Genomic DNA, 21,418 nt, shown 5'->3' with positions numbered 1-21,418 from the left:
GTCTATCTCTGTGGTTTAGGAATGTTGAGTTATCTCGGACCTAAAAGTGTCTTGCTGCTTTGAGTCTACTTTCAGATATGAAGGTAGCTACAAACACCATTCAGAGAGATAAAGCCAGCACACACACGACTTGTCTCACGAATAGCAGGCAAAGGGTCACCCTCACATGGGACTGATGACCACAACCCTGCTGGCAAATATGTGGAACAAGTTTACTGGGACATTCACAAAAAGAGGCACCGCAGGCCACAGGCTACCTGTGGGAAATGGGTTTTGAAAAGAAGCCCAGTTCTGAATCAAAGAGGGAGTCTGTATCTATCTTCTGCCTTCAGCTGCCCAGCATACCTTGGACCTCTTTCCTAATAAAAAAAAACAATCCAAAAGCCTTCACAGTGTATAAAAGCATGAGGCTGCAAACTGGAATTCGTAATAGAAATCTAGGGTCTAAAAAAAATGGAGAATGCTCCTTGAATCAACTCCAATTCAGCATTAACCACTCCTCCAGGCCATAGAACATCAGGCTAGATTTGTTGAACAGAGATGACTCAAGACTTGGGTTCTTGTTTGGATCTCCTATCAGAGACATTTAAGCCAGAGTGATAATTTGTGAACATTTAAAGAGGTTTCTAAGATTCTAAAAACAGCCCTCACCCACAACAGCTCCAAGAACTTGGGCATTAATGAAATGGACAACTGTGTCCATGACAGGGCATACCATGCCTCTGACGGAAATGTCACCTATTTTTGGAATGGTTCTTTAAAAATCAATCCCATTATGTTGTAGCTGTGCTTGCCGTGAAAAGTATTCATTCAAAATACTGAGCTCAGAGTTGCAGCTATGTCATACACAACCAAAGGAAGTTTTGCCAGAGTTACTGTAGGGATTTCTTAGATCATTGTATATCACATATTTATAAGACCACAGAGCCAGCACAAAACTGTCACCAAAAGCAACCCAATGAATCGTTTCCTAAGTATGTAAGTTGTTTTTTTTTTTTTTTATCCCCAAAGAATTTCAAATGAATCAGTTCTCTGAAGCAACCAAATGCTAGCAAACTCAGGCTATCCATAAAAAGACATGGGAATGGATATTGACACCTACCTGGAATCCTATTGAGGGTCACCCAGTAATGTTCATCAGGGCTGTAAGTGTCTTTGGACCACTGCAGCAAATCAACAGCCCTGGGGTCATGGAGAACAAAGCTGACAAACTCCCTGGAAAGAGCCACATAGGCAGTGCCAAAGTAGATGGTCATTTGATGTGGAGGTGAGGTTTTCAAAATGTTCGTATTTTTTACAAAAGAAGCTTCTTTGCTGATGAACTCTCGGTGGACATACTTGGTCCGACCCACAGCATGAGCTGGGGGCAGCACCCCTGGGGTAATGTTCTTCCCTTTAAATCCTTTCAGATACTGAATTATTTCCTTGTTGGTTTTCAGGGGGAAATCTTGCCCGCAGGTGTTGAGGACGTACTTCCAGGGGACCTCAGAGGCCTCCAGGTCTTTCAGGCAGTTGATATCCGCCAGGAGCCTGGAAATCCCACCATAGACCACGGGTTCCATCTTAGAAGCCAGAAAAGCGTTTGGGAAGCAGCTCAGTAACTGCCACACTGATTTTTTAAACTCATTTGAGGATTTTTCATCCACATGAACACAGTAGACATTTTGGGGCATATAGATGGCCCTGAAGAGCCTTTCGAAAGTATCAAAGTCCTTATGAATTACCATGACAAATGCCAAGGGGAACGCAGCTTCTTCTCCCGACAGGGGGCTTGTGATGTAGTGACTCTGGGTCACATAGTCCTTGCAAGAAAGTCTTCCCAAAGATGACGGCAGTGTCTTTTCCCGCAGAAAGGTGGCCTTCTTTTCCAAGGTGAGATTGCAGGCGTCAATCCCCAAAGACCTTTTGCTGGAACCCTTTCGCCAATTTTTAGGTAGGCTCGCTTGGCTGTTGTAAAATATCACCAAAGAAACCACACTGAGCCCGCTGATAGCCAAAAAGTAATGCCTCCAAAAGTTCATTATTTTCACTTCCCCAGGAAAGGAATCTCTCTTCAGAGATTGAGAAATTGATCCTCGTCCCCAAAACCACAAGTGTGACAGGCTGAAATGACTTCTCTTGCAATCTTGAATTTCCACAGCTTCCCCGGGAGGGCTGGCGTGCTTTCCTCTGGTCCTCTAATCCTCCTCTGTCGTTGGCTTCAGTGTCTCGTCCATCCTCTTTGGGGCTGGCTGAAGATTTGATGCCTTCCCCACCGGCTCCGGTCGGCAGCCCCGCGCAGTACCGAATCCCTGCTGCTCAGCCCAACCCAGCCCAGCCTCCGGGAAGCCTCCTCATTTGCATATGAAATGCAAGTGGTGGCTCTCAGCAAATTACCTTCTGGAAAGGAAAGACGGGTTTCTCTCGCATCACTCCCACTGCCTCCCCTACTTCTAGGCAGTCAATTCAGTTCTGATCTCCCTTCTAGAATAAGTGACTCTCTTCTTTTTTCTGGCGAGCCCTACAACCGGCTAGCAGCCCTTGGAAACCACAGCACTTAGCACATCTGCTCCTTGGTTTTTTTTTTTTTTTCCCCTCTCGTTTTTCTGCTACCTCTTTTCATTTCAGGGTTATCTCTGCCTCTGGGCACACAAAGATAAGAAAGATACCCTTGTGACAAGTCTAAGGAGATTATCTGCAATGGGGGGAGGGAGGCGTTGAGGTCTACTGGATTAAATCAGACTCATTCTGATGTGTGACACAGCAAACGTATGCCTGTGCAGACTATCAGCTGCGAAACTAAGAATGACACCCTAAGAATGACACCCGTGGGGGCAGGGATGAGAGTGACTCTTCACTTTAGAGGGGGATGTTGATGGCATACAATGAACTAAACACACCTTAGTTTGGTTTGGTGGAGGGAAATGTGATCGCCACTGTTCCCAGAGAGCACACGTTGGTTCCCATTTCACACAGAGCTTCAGATGACTTGAGCTGCTGATGTGATCTTGTATATACCATGTGTGAGGGACTACCTCCTGGGTCTCTTTAAAAACCCCACGTCATCGGATCTGAAGTCACTTCATAGAACTCAAAGTCTCACCCTCCTCTCCCACTTCTTGTACTCTGAAGAAAGAGCAACTGCTTCCGGCTGCTGCAAAATTCCTGGAAGTATCAGTCACTGTCTTTTGGGGGAACCAGGAAGAGCAGGTCTGGTCACATTGCACAGGGCATCTCAAAGCTCACCTGTGCGAGGTGTTGTTTGGAAGGGAGCCTACAGCAAACCTGGAGTGCATCTGGGATTGAGGCTGGTGCTAAGGACACTTCTAGAGTCCAACTAAAAGATGAACTGAGGCAGCCACAGGAAATGTGTTAAAAACGGGTCCTGTTCCCAACTCCAGAAGTTACCCAGCTGTTCCACCTGAGTGGGCCCCCTGTGGCCACCAGAGCAGCTGCCCCTATTAGGAAAACATTGGGTGCATAATGCAGCAATATCCCTGTCCCTCCCAGCCCTTGAATATCCTCCAGTTAACCTTTATTAATCCATGACAACAGGGAACGCACAATAGATACTGATTTGGAGAACTGCTGAAGAGTTGGCAGGGAGCCTTGGGATCACCAAACACAAAGCCTTTACTATCCAGATGAGGAAACAGAGGCCAATTAAGAATAATATTCTTCCCAAAGTCATTCAGCTGGATCGAAAACGGAGTCTTCCCTCTACAGTTCCCTTGTTCTGATGTGGAAGTCGGTCTGCCTGGCTAAATCCCAGCTGGTTGCTGTGATGGGAGTAAAGTTACTTAACCTTTCTAGGCACTGGGCCCTCCATCTGTGAAATGGTAAATAACTGTGGCTCCTAGTTCACATGGTCGGTAGGAAGATTAAATGAGACAACTCTTGGTCATGGTTTAGCAAGAATTTGAGCCCTTGATGTATGTTCAGTATGGCGTGGCTATGATTATTGCTGTTGCTTCTCTTTTGAAAAAATATTCAACATTTTGGATGCTGCTAATTACCTAGTATTTTGATGTCTGTTCTGAGTAATGGAAAAAGAGAAGCACCCACCTTAAGGCTTTTAAGTGGGTTGATTTATTCCCAGAGGTTAAATACCACTCTCTCCCTTCTCTATCATTGCGTTCCTAACACACAGGGAATGAAGCTGTAGGAGAGGGACAATAAAATAGCCCATTCTGATGCCTTCACTCCCTTCTTTTGCTCTACAGCCACATCCTTTTCTGCAAAATATATCCTTGACAGGACTGTGGAGAACAGGAGAGGGAAGCTTGGAGGTAGGAAAGGAGGCCAACCGCTTCTTCCTCTGCAATTCTCTTCTTGTTTTTCTCCTTCTCTTTGCCCCAGCCCTGATCCTAAAACAAGGAGTGCTGTGGACACCAAGGCAAAATGAACTTATGAGATCTTTCATCGCGAGTTCGTTAAAGCAGACTGCAAGTGGGTAATTGCAACAGGACTTACAGTTCAACATAGCAGTATTCGACACCCGCTCCCAATGAGCAAAACAAAAATGAACCCCCCAGGAAACATGTCTATAGCCCGCCCTGGCTTATTTACGCTAGTAGAGATGAACACGCTGAGATGAGCACGTAATGTCTGTTTATCGGCTGGCACGAGCAGGTTTGTTTTGCCTGGTCTCTCTGGTAACAGAACAGGCATCTTCTTCCAGTAAATAATTGGGAACACTGAGCTATTAACTTCCAAACCTGGACCTTTTTTCTGGTTCACTCTAGTTGGCATGTAACACATTAAAAACTGTCATCAAGTGGGCATTTTGTACCCAGCCTCTCTGTGCCCCAAGATAACGTTTATGGTCATAAGCCAAAGAATAGCCCCAAGGACTACAGCTAATAGCACACAATTGGCCCAGCCCAAACAGTATAACAAAAAGCTGGGTTCTCCAAGGGGCCTTTCCCCCAAACCCCAGTGGGATCCCTTATCCTGCACAACGACTTAGTTCTTATTAACCTTACCTGAGCTTTTTCATTCCCCCTAGCTGGGTGAACAGAGGAGGGGGCTTGGGATTGAACCCTGGGTGATGATTGGCTGTTGAATCAAAGCAGTTATTTATTTAAATGGACAGGTAATGTTAGGACTCCTCAAATTCTTCTCCCCTAGTTATTCTGAAAAGCGTAACTAATTGTTTAAGACTACGGAGGCCCTACTGTGTAATATGACACCTTAACTATGGCCTTCCTCTAGCTAGGCAAGTAAAGAAAAATAATTTGTATTGTCACTCATTTGTGGAAGTTCAGAAAGGCAATATATACACACACACACACACACACACTGGCGATTGAACCCAGGGATGCTCAACCACTGAGCCACATCCCCAGCCCCTTTTATGTTTTAATTTGGAGACATGGTCTCCCTAAGTCTCTTAGGGCCTCGCTAAGTTACTGAGGCCAACATGGAACTTGTGATCCTCCTGCCTCAGCCTCCAGAGTCACTGGAATGACAGGTGTGTGGAGTTAATGCTTTTTGATGAGTGCTCTCGACTCCAACCAGACTGCACCATCCTGCCAGGGTAGGCTCTGGCTGTGTCAGTCTGGCAACCTAAAACCTTCAGGCCATGAGCAAGTCACAGAAAGTAAAGAAGCAAACAAACAAACAAGTGTCCAAGCAACCCAAATAACGATTGCACATCGCGGGCCGCATATAGATTCTCCCCTGCGCTTGTGTGGGGAAGATACAGCGAAAGCAGAACTGGTGGAGGGTGGAGAAGCAGGGCTTGAGGACTGACAGATGAAGCAGCGAACGCCTGGCCAAGGCGTGGACATAGGAGGGAAGGACTGTGAGGAACAGCCTGCGCTCCAATGCCCCCGGAGCATGTGACTTCCTCTCCACACCAGCAACTGATGCCCCACTGCATCAGGCACCCAGTGCTGACAGATCTTCCCATGTTTTAAGAGAAGTGAACAAAAAAAAAATAAAACCAATTAAATTTTTTTTAAAAGAGAGAGAAGTGAAAAAGTCTGAATTTTATCAGAAAAACGCCCAAACTTCTAAAATGTTATCAGTAATTAGCAAATGTTAAAATCATGGGCATTTATGTGTGCGCATGCGCACACACAAGGATTGCATTACCATCCTTGGTTGAAGCATCCAAGCTCCATGCTGGTGGTTACCGTCCCTCTTGAGGCCTAACCTATTAGCTCTCCATCTAGACCCAATCGTAACAAATGTTCTCACAGCTAAACAGACGAGAAGTCACGAATCAGAAGAGGGATGGGGAGGTGGCAGGTCAGGATACAGTTGTCAGCAGCAGGTGATGGTCTGACCATGAAACAGGTTTAAGGCCAAAAGTACAGCTGCGTGAGGACACTGGCACTCGCCATGACCAGCACTGAGGGAGCTCAGGCCCATTTTTTTCACATTGCAAGATCAATAGCTCAAGTATTTATAAAGATCATATTTGTTGAGAGACACAGTTTAGTGGAATGACGCCTGGCATTTTGCTAGAGGGAATGGTTGAAAGGTGACCCTGCTCCGGGATTAGGGCGGATCCTCTAGGAATAGGGAGGCTCCCAGATTAGGGCAGATCCTGCTGGGATTAGGGCGGATCCTGCTGCCTCTGGCTCATGCTACTTTGGAGTTCCCACTGAGTTCCCGCAGGGTTCCGGGAGAATTGGCGCCCCGAGCCCGGTGGAGGGAGTGTATTCCCGGGAAGTGTGTGTAGAGTGCTGGTGAGAGTTCGCTTTATTAAGCGTTGCTGTTTGAACCTACAAGGCTTTGTGGCGGCTCTGTTATTTTGTGCCCAGATAGACTTTGGCACATATTAATGTCTGCCAAAGGACCTCAAGACTATGAAAATTGATACAAACAAAAGACTAGATCAACCCTTAGACTTTCTTTGAAAATAAGCAGAGAACAAAAAGTGAACTAGAGGCCAGGCATGGTGGTGCACACCTGTAATCCCAGCGGCTCAGGAGGCCAAGGCAGGAAGATTGAAAGTTCAAAGCCAGCTTCAGCAATTTAGGCAAGACCCTGTCTCAAAAAAAAAAAAAAAAAAAAAAAAAGGCTGGGGATGTGGCTCAGTGGTTAAGCACCCCCTGAGCTCAATCCCCAGGTCAAAAAAAAAAAAAAGTGAAATTAAAAATATAAACACTAATAGATACATATTTATTCTACATATTCTAATTGAAAAAGGTATTTCTGAAATGTGTTTATTCAGAAAACTCCTTTGTGGTGCTGGGGAATTGAACCTAGGACCTCATGGTAGGCAAGCACTCTACCGCTGAGCCATATCCCCAGATCTCCCCATTTTTTAAAAATTAATCATTTTGTGCACAAAAGAGTAGGTTTTCTTATCTAGAAAACTCACATTTATGACAAAACCTTTTACTCCAAAAATTCCAGGCAAATCTGTTCGTCACTTGCTTCTGAATCAAATGTCAGGACTTTTCCCGGAAAGAGCCAGGTAATAAGTGATTTCAGGGTGCGGCCCAGCTGCTCAACTTGACTAGAGTAGCATGGACATGGCCCTAACAATCTATGCCTGTGTCCTAATTAAACTTCATTTTATGGATGCTGAAGTCTGAATTCAATATACCCTTTCTGGTCATCAAGTGGGTTTATTTTCATATTGTTTTTGACCACTTGAAAACATTAATAAAATCACTGTTAGCTCAAGGGCAGATTTAGCCTAGAGGTGGTAGTTAGGTCCTCTTAGATTTCAGTCATACTCCTCCAGGCCTAAATTTGGCAACTTCAGGGTTGGTGCAATCACTTGTTAATTTCTGTGTCTTTCCTGATGAGGAAATTGAGACGGTGGCAAATAATAGTGTGGATCATCCCATGCCCCCATCATCCCCTTTTTACAAATGCAGCCTGGGTCACAAGGCAGAGTGCTGGGTGTACAAAGAGCTTGGACAAGTAATGGACACCCTGAGCCTCAGCACAAGAGCAGGGTGTGAGGGGGTCATTCTGCCAGGCAGAAGCCCTCAAGACCTCAAGACTTCAAGACTCTGCCTTATCAAGGGCAGAGTTTTTTCCCTGCGCTCTGTCCTGACCCCAACACAGGGAAACTTCCCTTCATGCCTAATTGTAGTCTCTTGAGCCTGTTTTTTCAAAGTACATCCAACACGGCTACTTTTTTAGAGAGCTGGAGGTGGAGACAAAGAAGTGGTGGCCAAGACCTCCAAACGGGTTGTGGTGGTGTACACCTGTAATCCCCGCATCTTGGGAGGCTGAGGCAGGATTGCAAGTTGGAGGCCAGCCTAGACAATTTATCTTGAGACTCTGGTCTCAAGATAAAATATAAAAAGTGTTGAGGACGTAGCTCAGTGCAAGAGCACCCCTGGGTTCAATCCTCAGCACCATGAAAACATCACAAATCCATAACCTGAAACCTTATGCTCGATGACAAGGAACAGCATGGGTGACTGTGTTTTTCATAGCAGCTTTTCTCTGACTGCAATTGTCTCCTCTGAGAAAATGGGCTGCAAATTCATGATGAAATTATCTGTCCAGATCTGGATATTATTCTGTTTTTTCTTTTCATACCAACTACCTCCAAATGCCCCAGCTTTATAAGCTTTTTTGTTTCTTTTGTCTTTTTTTGTGATGCTGGGGGTCAAACCCATGCTAAGCATGGGCCTTACCTCTGAGCTGCACTCCCAGCTCCAGAGACAGTACTTTATTTGACTTTACTTATTTACAGTGCTGGAGGTCGAACCCAGGGCCCGGTGCGTGCTAGGCAAGAACAGTATTTTACAACATCGCTGCTGCCTGGCAGAGATCTGTATCTAGAAGATCTCATGGTCCTCAGCTTCTGGACGTTCTCAAATAAATGGAAACAAAACGATCCTAAAATAGAGATAGGCAGTGTTTTCCTCCAACTTCTACTCTTAATAGCCCTATTAAATTCTTGACTCGTTTTCAGTTTATCCAATCCTCTCTGCAAGCCAGCTGCGTTCCCACAGAGCCTGTCCTTTGCTAGAGTTTAGACAGTTTGTTAGGGCAGAGCGCTTGGAGAAATCCCAAAGAGTCAGGCGTTTCTTCTACTTTCCTAGAAATTAACACTGGGACATAACTTCCTGCAAGATACATCCTGTGTTCATACCTCACAGAAGATAATATTTGTATTTGATTCTCCCACTAGTTGAAGTGATTTTTAGATTCAAATTTTATATTTACCTGCCCTGGCATTTTTTTAAAAAAAATGGACAGGTGAAGATAAAATTTATAAATTCTATACTCTGACCACAAAAGCAATTGGAAAATTGTTATACACAGAGCAGACCCGGTTTTGGTCTGCTTTGCTTGGACCCTCGTGGCTGGAATTGTGTGGTTGGTCCCTTCTTTTGCGTGTGTTGAATCCCACGCAACTAAGGGGTTTCCAGTAACATATTTTCCAGTAACCCATCAGAGTTGTCCCAGGGACCATAAATATCTAGGGCACTAATTCTGGATTGTGACTTGCCTGGGAGTAGGAAGGTGAGCAGGAATGGGGTGGGTAAAGCTTGCAGTGAACAAGTACTGTGGTCTGCTCAGGACACGTTGGTTTTCAGTGCTAAGACTTGTTAAGTCCTCGGCAAACCAGGAAGAACTGGTCACCTCAGATACCACTGATCCCACTCACTCCCAGATTGACAGTCCTTACTGAAAGGAGTCACTGAATACAGAACAGTCAGTAATTGATCCGTGAAAAAAGAGAAAGAAACGCTCAAATCATTGTGTGCAAGATGGGAATCATCACTAGGTCTGTGTGTGTGTTCAAAACCCTGCATGATCCTTCTTCACATTTTAGCAAACCACTAAGGCCTGGGTACAAAGCAATTAACCCGTCATGCGATGGTGTCATAGTGAACCCAAATGAATGCACTTAAGTCTTACTAACTACACATGCCCCCCAGTAGATATTACAGGATTTTAGTAACAACCTAAATATTAATGTAAGAATTTGGAGATAATAATTACTATAGTGTTATTGGTATTCAAAGTCTCCTCCCTTCCACACCCCCTATATTGGGGGTGATCTTTCTGTATGATTTATCATAAACAAGTAATTGGACTACAAATTCATTTTATGGAGCAGGACAATCAACCAGATATTTGACCACTCTGACTTGCAATTTCTAAATTTCTAAATTTGTATAATTTTAGGATTGGGATGGGATGATCTCCATGGTCTCTTTTGACTCTAAATTCTAGATTCAGCATAAAGAGGGGACTGTTTTATGGGAAAATTATCATTGGGCTTGGTTCAGGTTGAGTGATTGCCAGGGTAAGTCCATAAAGTGGTAAGGATAACAAACCAGAGAAAAATCAAGAAACCTGGGCGGTGGAGTGGAGGATGGAGGGGAGACACCAGACGGGGAGGTGTTCCTTCTCTCCGGGAGATGACCCCACACCTGGAAACCTGGCCGTAAAGAGGGGAAATCTATCAACCTTGCTTTGTCCAAAAGCATTATTAAGAAATGAATGCCAGCCACGTGCTGTGCAGGCCTGCGGTGAAAGAAAGACTAGTGATAGATTTGGCTTAGAGGAAACCACCTGAAGAAAGGCTTTGTTAGGAAAGCAATGAACACACTTTTGCTTTGAATATTACTTTTTTTTTTTAAATGAGAATCTGGGGATGCTAGGCAAGTGCTCTACCACTAAGCCACATCCCCCCACCCTTTGGGTTTAACTTTCTAAGGCCAACAATTGTTCACTATAAATCTCAGGAAACAACAACAATACCCAAAATCATAGCAAGATTAATGCCTTTGTTAAATGATGGATTAATTCCATCAAAATAAGCAGCCTTCTGAAAACCCATAAGTGGTCTTTGAAGCAGCAGCCTCTGCAATTGGACTCATTTTTTGCCTCTTTGCTACAGAATAAGGCACCAATTGGTAAGCACCAAGTTGGTGGGCCTCAGGTTGAAACAGTTGGGCTTGGGCAGGTGCTGCCCCAAGCTAGGCTCAGCAATGAGAAGCTTCTGAGATGAGTAGGCCAGGTATAGTACCAAATACCTGCAAACCCAGCCACTCAAGAGGCTGAGGCAGGAGGATTGCAAATTTGAGGACAGCCTTAGCAAGTTAACAAGAACCTGTCTTCAAAATAAAAAGGGCTGGGGATGTGACTCATTGTTTAAGCACTCCTAAATTAAATCCCCCATATCCAATTACAAACAAACAAAAAAAAAAAAAAAAAACAAAAAAAAGAAGAAGAAAGAAAGAAAGAAAAGAAAATCAAGAAGATGCTTTAGAAAAACTGAATGGGAAAGATTTTCCCTATTGCTGTCCCCAGAAGCAGTGAAGGTTCAGGAAATGCCCAATGTTCAGGAAAGATAGAGCACAGCTGGAAGACGCTGTCTGAAGTCTACTTCTTAGGATTTGGCCTCATCAACTAGGGTCTATAGTAGGTGGTAATGATGATTTGTGATTGATTGGGCAGCAATGCCAAGTGGCACCGGCATATTGAAAATTATTTCCTGGTGGGTTAGGGATGTTGCTCACATGTGTGAGGCCCTGGGTTCCATCCTCAGCACTACAAAAATAAGCAAATAAATAAAAAGAAAAGAATTGTTTCCTGAGGTTGCCATGGAGCTCAGTGACAGAGCACTTACCAATCAGGTACGGGGCCCAGGGTTCAATTCCCAGCAACATAAAAAAAGAGAAAAAAAAAAATTTTTTTTTTCTTTTGACTCAGTTCAGTAAATATTAAATATTTACTGTCAGATCATTGGACTTGTGAGCTGACAGTAAATATTTAATATTTACTGGGCTGGGCTGCCAAAAAAACCACAAAAGATCACGAAGAGATTATAAGTCCAGTAAGAAATATGACATCCACGTTCACAATCATAATGCAAAGGTTAGAGAATGGCATAAAAGAATGACAACAATGCTTGAAAAGGGTGTAGAACTGAGGAGAAAATGTCGGGCGCAAGTTTCCTAAGTGACAAGCCATTGAATGCAGACACATTGAGGCCGCCAGTCTAAATGGAAATGGTGGAGAAGAGCAGCGCAGAACCCGTCAAGAAGGCAAGTACCCAGGGCAGGAGTGGGACGCAGGGAGGTTTTTCTAGAGTGTTCCTTGCAGGAAAGGCCAAGGTGGGAGTTGACAACGAGGTGACCGGAGGTGACCCGGAGGGGATCTCCATCAGGGGTGCTGCCATCCGACACATCATGCTGACATGCTTAAATGGAACAATTCAGTTCCTGTGCGGAAACCTGTGGGATTGACAAGTGTCATTCTCAGAGCTAAACTGTGATCAGAGTGCGAGAATGTTTGGAGACTTGGGCCAGAGAGGCCCAGCTGAGATGAATCCAGTAACAACAGGCTTGAGATTCCAGGGGCTGGAGGTAAAGAGGAGAGCAGGAAAGGTGGAGCTGGGGAGGTGCAGAATGTGTGGAATGCGCTGATTTGATTAGGCCTGGAGGCCGGGGAGTGGGCCTAGTGGTGGGGACTGGAGAGGTGGGCTCCTGGGGAGGAGGCAGAGGGAAGGCGGAGCCTGCGCTGGTGTGTGTGGAGCTTGGGAAGACCGGTCCAGAGGCTACGGGAGTGAGCCAGGGGGCTTGGGAGAGGATGAGGGCTCTGACTCATCAGTTCAGAAAAGGTGGTGAGAAGGTGATGGCAGCAGCTCACGCCTGTAATCCCAGAGGCTCGGGAGGCTGAGGCAGGAGGATCGTGAGTTTGAGGCCAGTCTTGGCAATTTAGTGAGGCCCTGTCTCAAAACCTGAGAGGGGCTGGAGACGACGTAGCTTAGTGATAGAGCACCCCAGGTTCAATCCTCAGAACTAAAACAAAACAACAGAAACAAGAACCATCAAGAAAGAAGAAAGGAAAAAGAAAGAAAAACAACTTTTAGAAAACAGTGATTCTATGTATTGCATTGTGGACAGGGGAGGGAACACTGCATCAGACGTAAGATGATAAGAATTTGTGCCCTGGCTTTGTTAATTACTAGCTGTTCCATAAATTCAGCAAATATTTAAGAGTTACTGCTCATCCTACATGGATTGCAAAGTGAATGCATTTGGGGAAAACAATGCTCAAAATTGCCCTCCACCAGTTCTTCTGGAGGCTGAGATAGGAAGATCTCAAGTTCAAGCCCAGCCTAGGACACTTTTACAAACAAAAAAATAAAAACAGCTGGATGTGTAGCTCAGTGGTAGATGCTTGCCTAGTATATACAGGGTCCTGGATTCAGTCCACAGTAATCACAAAAAAGAAAAAAAAAATTTCTTCTCTGGAAAAATCCCTTGGGAATGTGTCATGCTAACATTGACATGCAGTGTCTCCATAATTCCAGCATGGCGAATTTTCCCTTTCATCTGGATCCAGATGGTTGTATTTTCTCATGAACATCAGAGCAACAAGTTGGCCAGAGCTAAGGAATTATGGGAATCGAGGGTCAGCATGAAGATAAGCAAAATACTTGTCTCACTCTGAACCCCAGACTCTTAGGATGGAAAGGAGTCCAGGCAGAGATGACTGATACCATTTGAACTTACATAAAAGTGTGTGTGTGTGTGTGTGTGTGTGTGTGTGTGTGTGAGTATGCGTGTGTGTGTGTGTGTGTGAGTATGCATGTACCATTGAGTTTGTATGGTTAGATTCATATGAGCCTGGACTCCACATAATATTGAGCACTGCTTATGGGCCAGGGTTGTGCTATAGTTAAGGAGAGCAACAATGAGCATGTGCCATTGCTGCCCTTGAAGCTTTGTCTAGAAGGTCATGAGGAACTTGCATCACAAGTAATAACAGCACAGTGTGGTACAGGAGCCTGGAGGGGTGAGGATTAGGAAAGGTTTTATAGAGAATGTGACTCTTCAGCTGAATTTTAAAAGCAGATGTAGGACAAGGGAGGAAGAGTACCCCCAGAGCATCCTGGCAGGGGACTGGCATGCATCACTGCAGTGAGGCTGGAAGGGGCAGAGTGGGACCTGTCCGTTGTCTGGGAGAGTTGGAGTGTGGCATGTGCTGGGGGGACATAGCTAGAGAAGGCACTGGAAGGGCCCTGGGGCCAGATGAGCTTTCTGTGCCCAATGAAGGGCTAAGATGCTACACTGTGGTGACTGATTCAAAGAGTTTCTAAGAACGAGAGAGAAATGACTACATGACCAGAGGTGCATTTTACACAGGTAGTTCTGTCACTGTGGAGGATGGATCAAAGCAGGCTGGGAATGGAGTCAGGAAAACTGGTTAGAAGAAATTATACTACTGCAGGAGAGAGAAGAGGGGTGGATGATAGCATCAGGACAGGAAGATGGCCAATGGCTGGATCCAGGTTACTGAGTTTGTATACCAGGTACTAAGCTAAGCACTCACGCCCATTGTCCAGCTTCATCTGCCAATAACCCCATGAGGATGCTAGCAGGTTTGTCATTCCAGGCCTTCTCGGTTCATACGCTGCCCACCTTCCTCCTGACCAGCTCTTGCCCTTGTTCACTTGGCCACAGCTCCACTGTCTTGCTCACCCCAGGACCTTTGTAATCCCTCTTCTCCACCTGCAGCCTCATTCCCAAATGTGTGGCTGGCTCACTCTCATTTTGAGGATGCAACTCTTATACTGCCTCTGCCAAGAAGCCTTCTTTGACCCACCTCATCTAAATAAGTTTCCTTCCTGTACCAATAGGTATAATTCCTTCATAGCACTTATTCTAATCCTAATGATCTTGCTTACCTGTCTGTCTCCCCCTTTCCAGAGTACATACTCCATGAGGGAGAACCCTTATTTGTCTTATTTGCTACAATATTACAGTACCTAGCACAGTACCTAGTACAAACATCTGTTGAATGAATATGCATTTCATAAATGAAAATGTACTACAGGTTGAACATCCTTAATACAAAAATTTGAAATCCAAAAGGCTCCAAAATCTGAAATTTTTTTGAGGACTGATGCAGCGCCACAAATGGAAAATTCCACACCACATGAAACATTTTTTCATGCACAAAGTTATTTAAAACATTAAATGAAATTACCTTCATGCTCTGTATATAATGTGGACATGAAATATAAATGAGTTTTTGTGTTTAGACTTGTGTCCCATCCCTAAGATATCTCAAAGATATATGCAAATATTCCAAAAGCTTTTAAAAGTCCAAAATTTAAAACACTTCTGGTTCCGAGACCGGGGTATGAGGATGAGGGATATTCAAACTGTACTATTGTTCCTACTAATAGTAACATAATAACATTAACATATGTTCCAGGCTCGGGTATAATTGATTGAAGCCTCACAAATTTGGTAATTATTATTTTCTCCATTTTTACAGATGAGGAAACTGGGACACCAAATTTAGGTAATTTATGCAAAGTCACACTGCATGTATAAGGCAGGGTCAGGGTCAAATTCGTGTTGTCTCCAGGGTCATGCTTTACTGTGCATGTTGTATCCCTCTTTTTGGGGGGAGGAGGAGGCTGTACCTGGAATTGAACTCAAGGGTACTCACTCGACTACTGAGCCGCATCCCCAGCCCTATTTTGTATTTTATTTAGATATTCACAGAGTTGCTTAGCGCCTTGCTTTTACTGAGGCTGGCTTTGAACTCCTGATCCTCCTGCTTCAGCCTCCAAGCCCACTGGGATTACAGGTAAGAGCCACCGCTCAGGGCGCTGTATCTATCCCCTCTCTATCATTAAGCTTTGCAAATGTCAGGTCACGGGGATGATGATAGCTTGGCTGGGATTCCAACCTGGTTCCCTCTGACCCTGGAATCTGAGCCCCAAACACCTACACTCCAGGGGAAGCCATATGAGCAGGGAGGAGGGATGACAGATGCCCAGGAGGAACCCAGCCTGCAAGTCTGAGCACACTGTGCTGAATTCCTGCACACACGAGTTCAGCTGTGAACAGCGGAGTACCCGCTGCATGCGCAATGATTCCTGCTGTGGACCCAGAGCATATCACTCAACCCCTCCAAGCCCTTCTCCACCTTTGCAGATGTCCACTTCAGTACCCAGCAGGCAGGATTCTTGTGAAGATTCAACTGAGATAATCTAGCCCCATAGGTAGATATCCATAAACATCTCCCCTCCTATCCTGTATCTATGCTGATAAGAAGTAGCTAAAATTTCTGGGAAAATGAGCTATCAGGAAGAAAGGGAAAATTCTTGGGTAGGTCCAAAGATAGAATCAAAACACAAAGTTCAGAAAACTTGCATTTGCTAAGTTTCATCTGTAGATTTGCAGTTATTGAAACAATTGAATGAAAAATGAGCAAAATTAGGATCAATTTAAAGTAAGTATATAAATGTTACCTTTCCTCCCCTGGATTTTTCTGTTTATTCTGATTTCTTACTAAGTATATGCAGTTTTTATCTCAGGGTGAGTTATGGATTTTAGTCTTAAAATTTCTGTTTTGTACAATGGAAACAATAGTCTCCCTTTTATAAGTTTTTTTTTTCTTTTTTAAGGATTGGTCTGAATACAATGAAGTAACATTATTTTAAAGTGTTTTTGTACAAGAAAAGAGTGTGGATTTTGAGATCACCCGCCTTTCCCACAAAAGTAAATGTAATTGCTATTTTTCAAGTTAAAATTGCTCAAGTGGTTAAAGCCATGCATATCTCATCTGTCCTATGTCACGTGGAGATGTCACTAATGACACCCCCAGTACAGGGTAAGGAAGCATTCTGCAGCAGGCTTTTGTCTGCAGAGAGAGTCATGGTCCACCAGACCTCGCCCCTAGCCTTGAGCTCCAGGTGGACAAGCGACCCAAGAAAGACAGGTCAGCATTCATCAGCCCCTGGGGTTAGCTGCAGGATAAGAATCTGGACCAAGCAGGACCAATCTAAGGTCTCCTCTTAGCTGGTGCTAGAAATATCAGGAAAAGTCTTCCTTTTCCCCAGGAATGCCAGATGTCAAAACCAAGCAAAGCTGGAGCTACTTCTGTCAATCTCTGATACCACCTGGGGATCAATCTGCCAAAGGAGGCCAACCCGGAAGGAGGCAGAGAAATAGGGAGACCAACTAACTCATCCTGTTTGCCTGGGACTTTGCTGGTTCTTTTCATGCAAGTTCCAAGCCATGAATGCCCAGCTCAGATTGGGCAAATTGGGATAGTGGTCCGTTCCATAGAGAGATGACTTGTTAAGAAAGGGTCCTAAGCCAAGCATGGTGGCACATGCTTGTAGTACCAGTGACTCAGGAAGCTGAGGGTCACTGGAGTCCAGGAATTCTAGATCAGCTTGGGCAACATGATGAGACCCCATCCCCAAAAGAAAAAACAGCCACTGGGGGTATAGCTCTGTACTGGAGCATTTGCCTAACATGCACCAGACCCTGAGTGGACTTTCCAGCACCCCAAGAAGGAAAAAGAAAAGGAAGGAGAAGAAAAAGAGTCCTGGATGCAGCTGGACTGGAGGCCCTGTGGGCATCTCAACTACGTGGTCCTGAGTTCTGGTGTTTGTTTAAGCTCCTTTGACTTTTCTGACACATGCAACCTAAAAAGTCGTAATCTTCACTCAAAGAATGTGCACATATAAATACAAGTCACAACTAAAAAAAGCAAAATAAATCAAAGTAAGAAACACACTATTTTTAGAATTTAAAAATGAGGAAATGTGGTCATGTGATCCCCTTGAGAGGTTGAGATGATTTTTTTGACAAAGGGGCTTTGAAAAAAAAAAATGTATACAAAGTGGAAAAAGGAAGAGAGACAAATGAAAACATTCCTATGGAAGAAAAACATCCAGGCATGAGAAAAGTTGGAGTCATCCAGGAGCAAAGATTCAAAAGACCAGACAATGCAGTTGAAGGAAGAAAAGGAGTCGAAACCAAAGCAGGTAGTAGCAGCCTTGCCTCCTAGGGCCTGCCCTGCCCTGAAGTGGGAGGAAAAGATAACTGAGCTATGGGACTGGATTGTAAAAAAACTAGACCAGCAAGTGCAAGGCCCTGGGTTTGATCCTCAGCACCACATAAAAATAAATAAATAAAATAAAGATATTGTGTCCAACTACAACTAAAAATAAATAAATATTAAAAAAAAAAAAAACTAGATCAGTCCACAGATGCTGAACAATTTCATAAGATTCAAAGCAAATACTCCAAGGAGACTGGGAGTGCATCTCAGTGGTCGAGCATGCGCAAGGCCCTGGGTTCCACCCCACGTGCTGCAAAACCAAACCAAACAGAAACTACAAGCCCTCTGGAGCTCTACCTTGGGGCAGGTAGGCAAGTGAAAAATGCCAGAAGAATAACCAGATTAGATAGAGAAAATGGACTCTTCTTAAGGAAATACGTAACAATAATTACAAAGATCTGAGAGAACACACAGGTGCTCCAGAAGTGAGCGTGAGCTACTCTCTGCAGTGTTGGAGAGATTTGGGATCCCGTTGGTCTTCCTTGGATCATGTGGCCAGATGGGAGAGGATCCCCTCCCAACAAATGTCTTTTCCTGAGCCCTAGAACAGATCAGGCAAGTATGCTGGTCAGATCCTCTGAAGAGGGGCTTGAGGCTGGGACCCCCAAGGGTCTCCTTCTGGCCTGGCCTGGTACCATTTCTTATCTTATTCTTTTTTTTTTTTTTCCTTCCTCCTCATCCATCCCATGGTGGGGATGGAATCCAGGCTTCCCACATGCTAGACCAGCACTCAACCACTGAGCTATATCCTCAGCCCCTGGTACCATTTCTAATGAAGTATGGAAAATCAGGAAATAAGTTATTCTCTCCCTAGAAAGGTAACATACCAGAAAGTCAAGAGAGAACACCAGCTGACGCTATGTGGGTAGCGAGAACCCTTTCTACCCAGTCTCTCCAGTCTTGTTTTGTTTTGTTTTATGGCAAAGTTGTGTTTATTTTTGACAAAACGATGTTTGAAGCCAAAATATCAAATTCGTGAATCTCCTTAACATACTATATTGATACAATGAATAGCATTTCTACACAAATTTGGTAATTTTTAGGATATTTTGTAAATTTTCTAGGTATACAAGCTAAATGCACTAACATTCTCCATCAATGCACAGGTATTTTGAATCATAGTTCAGGTGGTTTGAAACTTCCCTCTAGTTTTAAGCCATTTCCACTTTGTCTTCTGACGCCATCTGATTCTAGGCTACTACTCTTCTTCTTGGAATGTTTTGGAAAACTTGATGTGCCCGGGCAGGGTCTTTCCATCATACACAATTTAATTGAGGGTGTTTAGGAGACAGAAGTAACATAATTTTGAGGGAAGAAACCAACAGCTCTATTTGTATTTGCACATTTGCAAAAATAACATGCCGATACTGCATTTGCAGAACTTTTCCTCTTAAAACACTGAATATAGAAGAGCTAATGTGATTAAAGGCAGTCTGGGAATAAGGAACTAGATGCACACCCCAAATCTTACACCACATCCAATGCTGAAGTTACCTGAGTACCTGAATAGGTTTTACCTGGCTTTTGAAGATGGAGAAATCATTTGGTGATTTGTTCCCTTCAATTCACTTGTAATTTGTTTTTGTTTTTGTTTTTTTTGGTACCAGGGATTGAACTCAGGGGCACTTGGCCACTGAGCCACATCCCTAGCCCTAGTCCTGCTAAATTGCTCAGGACCTCACTGAATTACTTAAACTGCTTAGGCTGGCTTTGAACTTGCTGGGATTACAAACGTGGCCACCATTCACAGGTAATTTGGGAAGGCCCATCTGCAAGCAGTAAGTCCTTTTGCCCTGAAGCGAGATGTTGCCAAGAATCGAAGAAAGGAAGGAGGCAAAAGGTCCAGGAAATGTCACATCATCCTGAAATGTATCTTATACAGATAAATCAGAGTGGACAGCTCACTGGCAGAGGCCGAGCTCGGCTTCCTCTCTGGGGAGATACTCTCTGGAGGCCCCCTCTCCTTGGACTCCTGCAAGGGAAACAGGATGCCACAGCCAAGTTCACGGTCAGTGTGGACCCCAGGGTCACTGATGTTGACGCTCTTTCTACAGATTCCCTGCACTGTACATGCTGTCTTCATGGGGTTCTGGGCATTGTGTCATTTGCAAAGAAAGGTGCAAATGAAGACAAGATTTTCCTACGTGAGCCCCTTAGTTTGACGCTGGGGATTTGAGGTTCTGCTGAGTGCCAGTGATTTACATGGTGTCACGCTATTGCTGTGAGAGGGCAGAAGCCAGCGCCCCATACTACAAACGGATAGCCAAAGGCATTTTTCTCCTCAACCAAGTTATTTATTTATTTATTTATTTTAAGATGGGATCTTGACAAGTGTGATAGCTCATGCCCGTAATCGTAATGCACAAGAGGCTGGCGCAGGAGGATTATGAGTTCAAAGCCAGCCTCAGTCTCTTAGCGAGGCTCTGAGCAACTAGCAAGATCCTGTCTCCAAATAAAATATAAAGAAGGGCTGGGGATGTGGCTCAGTGGTTAAGCACCCCCGGATTCAATTTCCAGTACCAAAAATAAACAAACAAATGAATGAACAAATAAATAGAGCTTCTACCTTCTTGCCCCTCCCCCCAAAGGGAAAAAAAAAAAAAAAGAGAGAGAGATGGGAAATCTTGGTATGTTGCTCAGGCTGTCCCCAAACTCCTAAGCACAGGTGATCTTCCTGTGTCAGCCTCCAAACACCTGGAACTCCAGGTGGCTCCACCACACCACACTTCAATTCTCACAGGGAGATCTTTTGTCCTTGATTTGCTTACACAGATTTGACATGGATAAAATCAACCACCCTCAGGCAAAGTAATCACAGACATTTACCACGAACCAAAATCCATATTTTTTCTTAAAAAAAAAAAAAAAGATAACAAGGCATTATGTTTCTCCTTTTGCTGAGTCACATAATGCCTTCACCTCAATACAGTACCTAAGGCAGCCTGTGGCTAGGACCAAAACCTACCTTATGAATTTTAATGGAATAGTAGAATGTAGAAAGAGAATAAATATTTAAATATGAAAATGGGCCTGTAAGTACCTAATGTTCCCAAATCATCTGACATTAATGGAAACAACCACTCAGGGGTGAAAAGATGTAGCCAGAGGGGAAGGAAAGTCAGGGGAAAAGACACAGGAGCTAGATGGTTCACCAGACTAGTCACCCTGGGATTCAGAGACCAAACAGGCGGCATTTTCCACAGAATGTGGGCGTGTTTATCACCCAACAGGCTCTGCCCTGCAGCCCCAGAGTACTTACCAGCATTTCCAACTTGGCAGCCCCCCAACAACCTGAACAATGATTGCTTTTCTCTTGCTATAATAATGCTGTCTAGTTCATTAGAGATCCATTTGGTATTTTTCATTGAGTCCAAAGCACTCCGTTTCTTTCCAGAGGAATTCTATGGGGTTTTATATGTTTAAAAAAAATAATCCGTTGGATCAACAAGTAAAAGGTAGAAAAGCTTTGATAAGAAGGAAAGGAGTTTTTTCCTGGGCTCTCATTATTTATCTGAATTTAAATGTCTTTTTTATTAAATAAACAAACGCATAAATGTAATATGGTACACGGGTCCAGATATTTCTTGGCTCAATGAGTTGAACAGATCTCAGCTGAGGT

At 44.1% G+C, this 21,418-nt stretch overlaps 1 protein-coding gene across 2 annotated transcripts in view; it reads right to left on the bottom strand.

Moving 5' to 3' along the window:
* LOC101978685 (N-acetyllactosaminide beta-1,6-N-acetylglucosaminyl-transferase) overlaps nt 1–21,418 on the bottom strand; it is a 56,030-nt gene that overhangs the window by 32,647 nt on the left and 1,965 nt on the right. The window contains exon 1 of one of the 2 annotated variants that reach the window (XM_005327476.5): nt 1,103–5,600. The exons of the other annotated variant lie outside the window; for it this stretch is intronic. Within the exon in view, the coding sequence (XP_005327533.1) occupies nt 1,103–2,021 (919 nt within the window). The 5' untranslated portion in view covers nt 2,022–5,600. Of the gene's footprint in view, nt 1–1,102; nt 5,601–21,418 lie in introns of those variants that run through there. 2 annotated transcript variants of the gene reach the window in all.

This window comes from Ictidomys tridecemlineatus, chromosome 8 (assembly GCF_052094955.1).
Source record: "Ictidomys tridecemlineatus isolate mIctTri1 chromosome 8, mIctTri1.hap1, whole genome shotgun sequence".
NCBI classification, from domain to species: domain Eukaryota; kingdom Metazoa; phylum Chordata; class Mammalia; order Rodentia; family Sciuridae; genus Ictidomys; species Ictidomys tridecemlineatus.
This window is presented reverse-complemented; position numbering and strand designations above follow the sequence as displayed.